The sequence below is a fragment of the Sinocyclocheilus rhinocerous genome, unplaced genomic scaffold, assembly GCF_001515625.1.
Source record: "Sinocyclocheilus rhinocerous isolate Xijiao unplaced genomic scaffold, SAMN03320098_v1.1 scaffold59, whole genome shotgun sequence".
Taxonomy (NCBI): Eukaryota; Metazoa; Chordata; class Actinopteri; order Cypriniformes; family Cyprinidae; genus Sinocyclocheilus; species Sinocyclocheilus rhinocerous.
The window spans coordinates 171,716-174,697 of NW_015654075.1; the positions used below are offsets into that span (position 1 = coordinate 171,716).

The 2,982-nt window shown below is 36.5% G+C and overlaps 1 protein-coding gene across 4 annotated transcripts in view; it reads left to right on the top strand.

Annotated features, from left to right (window-relative positions):
- The first annotated feature begins 299 nt into the window (after positions 1-299).
- The window catches only part of LOC107716893 (MICAL-like protein 1), an 18,753-nt gene continuing 16,070 nt past the window's right edge, over positions 300-2,982 (top strand). For 3 of the 4 annotated variants that reach the window (XM_016523498.1, XM_016523502.1, XM_016523501.1), the window contains exon 1: positions 300-838. In XM_016523498.1, coding sequence (XP_016378984.1) covers positions 696-838 — 143 coding nt within the window. In that variant the 5' untranslated portion in view covers positions 300-695. The remainder of the gene's footprint in view (positions 839-2,982) is intronic. The other variant, XM_016523500.1, reaches the window with a different exon arrangement.

Genomic DNA, 2,982 nt, shown 5'->3' on the forward strand with positions numbered 1-2,982 from the left:
TATATATATTTTTTTTTTAAATTCAGTTAGTATTATGTTTTGTTCATTTCACTCTTTGTGAACCAGCACGGTTTTAAACACGTACTCAGAATTCGTTTTTGATGGGACATAGTTTAAGTATGAAAGTCTGGATAAAACGATTAAATTATATTATTGTTGTGCATATAATAATTAAAATAAAATGTTAATTAAAAAACATCAACCCAGAGTCTACAAATAAATCAAATATTGTTTTTAAGATTTGTTTTGTATTTATTTTGGCCATGACTTTTATTTTGACAAGGAATTTATTGGTTGTACGCGTCTAGACGCTTCTGTACACCGAATTCATCAGTACACACTAGACGCTACGCCTAAAAGAATATTTAACTGTCAGGCCTATTATTGTCCTGCGTTTGACTTTGTATTGTTTTTGAAGTTGAACGTCGCAAATCGAAGTATCATTGATGTCTCATTTTAAAAGACGGGCATTCAAGCTTGTAACTGAAGTTGGAGTTTGACTCCATTGGTGTGTGCTGATTTTTTTCTTCGGAGTACTGCTTACTTTGATCGAATGAGATCGTCTAGAATTCAGACAGCAGGATCGATCTAACTGTACCGGACAGAGACATGTGGAAGAGGGTCTCTCATGAACTCTTGGGTCTTCATGTGTATTTCAGGAGCAGGGTATAGGTGTGGATTTTGGAATCTCGACCATGGGCTCTCTAAAAGCTTTGCAGAACTGGTGCAGGAACCAGTGTGAAAATTACAATAATGTGGACATTACAAACATGTCTTCATCCTTCAGAGATGGACTGGCCTTCTGTGCCATCATCCACAGACACAGACCTGATCTCATGTGAGCACTTCTTTGACACTTCATCTTTAATTTGTTTGCATTTCCCACTTATCTGAAGATAACATACCTCACAAAATGTCATCTCAACGATCTTAATTCAGGACAGCTTTAACTAAAGGAAACAATGTTTCCTTACATGATTAATGGAAATGTAGGTTGTGTTGTGCTATTGTTAGGTGTGACTTTAAGTAAACAGGAAGTGACACGCAGTTTGATTCACATCGGGAATAGTTTAGCCCTGAATAGTCATCATTTACAAACCTTCTTGCCAGCCCAATTTCTTTATCGATGGAAAGATATTATGAACATAATGAAGAATTTCAACAATTATACCCTGACCACCTCTGCTGTATTTCAACGTGTATGTGAATTTAAATAGGTCCACAATGAGAAAATAAAGATATATTAATTTTAATAAATTTAGCTTGATTTTAAAATGTAAACCAAAAGTTTCATACAATTTAATTGCTATTATTACATTTTATTTCAACTCTAAGACATACCAGCAGATAAAGGCTTAATACAAAAAAGTTGTATTACTTTTAAAGTGCCAGTTTAATTTGACCTGTATTCTAGTGTAATTCTAAATGCCAACAAAACTAGATTTGATATGCAGTAATAGGCTTTTAGACAAGAATAGCCCTTCCCCTTTAAATTAGAAATACCACCTGTCTCAGACTAAAGCTAAATTTAAATTGGCCACTTCACTAATTTACTATTTTCTATGAAAGGCACCCTAGTTGTGCACTATATGGGGAATATAGGAGAGCAATTTTTCAGACACTAAATATGATTTCCATTTAGGTGAATGAAGCCTGGTTTCACAATAGTGTCTTAAGAACTATTGCAGTACACATCAATGTGGTCCAGACATTTACCTGGGTTAACCAGGCTTCCTTCGATAATGTGTTGCACAATGTATCTATGTATCTAACCTTTTGGGTTTCCCACTTCATGTTTTGCTGTCACAAAACACAAAGCCACAGATTTAATGACTTGTTCTAGATTCCTCAGGCTATCTGTCATTATCTGCTGGGTAGATCATATGTTGTACTGTATGTAATGCTGTGATGGACATGTTGAGTCATGCTGGAGACACTCAGTCAGTCCTGAGTGCCACTCTGTTGAGTTCAAGAAAACTTGTCAGTATACTAAGGATATAAAGAATCTTGATTGAAGTTTTGTTGTTCTAGTTCATACATTAATGCATAAAGTTCATTTTAAGATAAGAAAAAAAATATATGTGATCAGATATATATATTGGGATCAGATTACACTCACAGTAACATATACTGTATGTGCTGCTTAAATATAGATGCCAGACAGGTGATTTCTGCAACAGCTGTTCTTTACTTGTCTCACTCACAAAACCAGATTGAGTATTCCTCAAACAAAACACACCAAACTTTGCACTCTATAGTACAGGCGTGAATTTGAGTTTCCTTAAGCCAACCGCATATTTTGTTTCACTCTTGATGTGAATAGACCATTCACCGCCATTTTGCTTCTCTGCAGTTTGCAAAACCTTAAAGGGGTCATATGATGCGTTTTCAAGTTTTCCTTTCTCTTTGGAGTGTTACAAGCTGTTTGTGAATAGATAAGATCCCTAAAGTTGCAAAGACTAAAGTCTCAAACCCAAAGAGATATTCTTTATAAAAGTTAAGACTCGTCCACGCCTTCCTAAAACACCTCGTTTAAACACGCCCCCACATGTCTACGTCACTGTGTGGGAAGATTTGCATAACACTGCCCAAATGTTCACGCAAAGAAAGAAGGAGTAACTTCGATTCTCGCTGTAGTATTGTTGCTGCCACCGCCATGTCGTGGAGACACTGTGTTTCCGTGTGAAAGCGAAACTACTTTGTTTGGCCTTCCAAAAGAGGACACAACTAGAAATCAGTGGTTAATTTGTATTTACAACACTGTTCCAGAACAGTTCAAACCAAATAATCAGATGTGTGCAGCGCATTTTACGGAGGACTGTTTCCTGAACCTGGGAAAGTAGCCTACAATGCCGTCTACACACAAAGGCTTTTCATATTTGCCACTGATGATTCAAACGTGAGTTTTGAGCAGTGTAGAGTAGCGCATGTTGTTTGTCGTGTTTGTCGTCACAAATGCAGACATGGTTTTATGTTTACGCG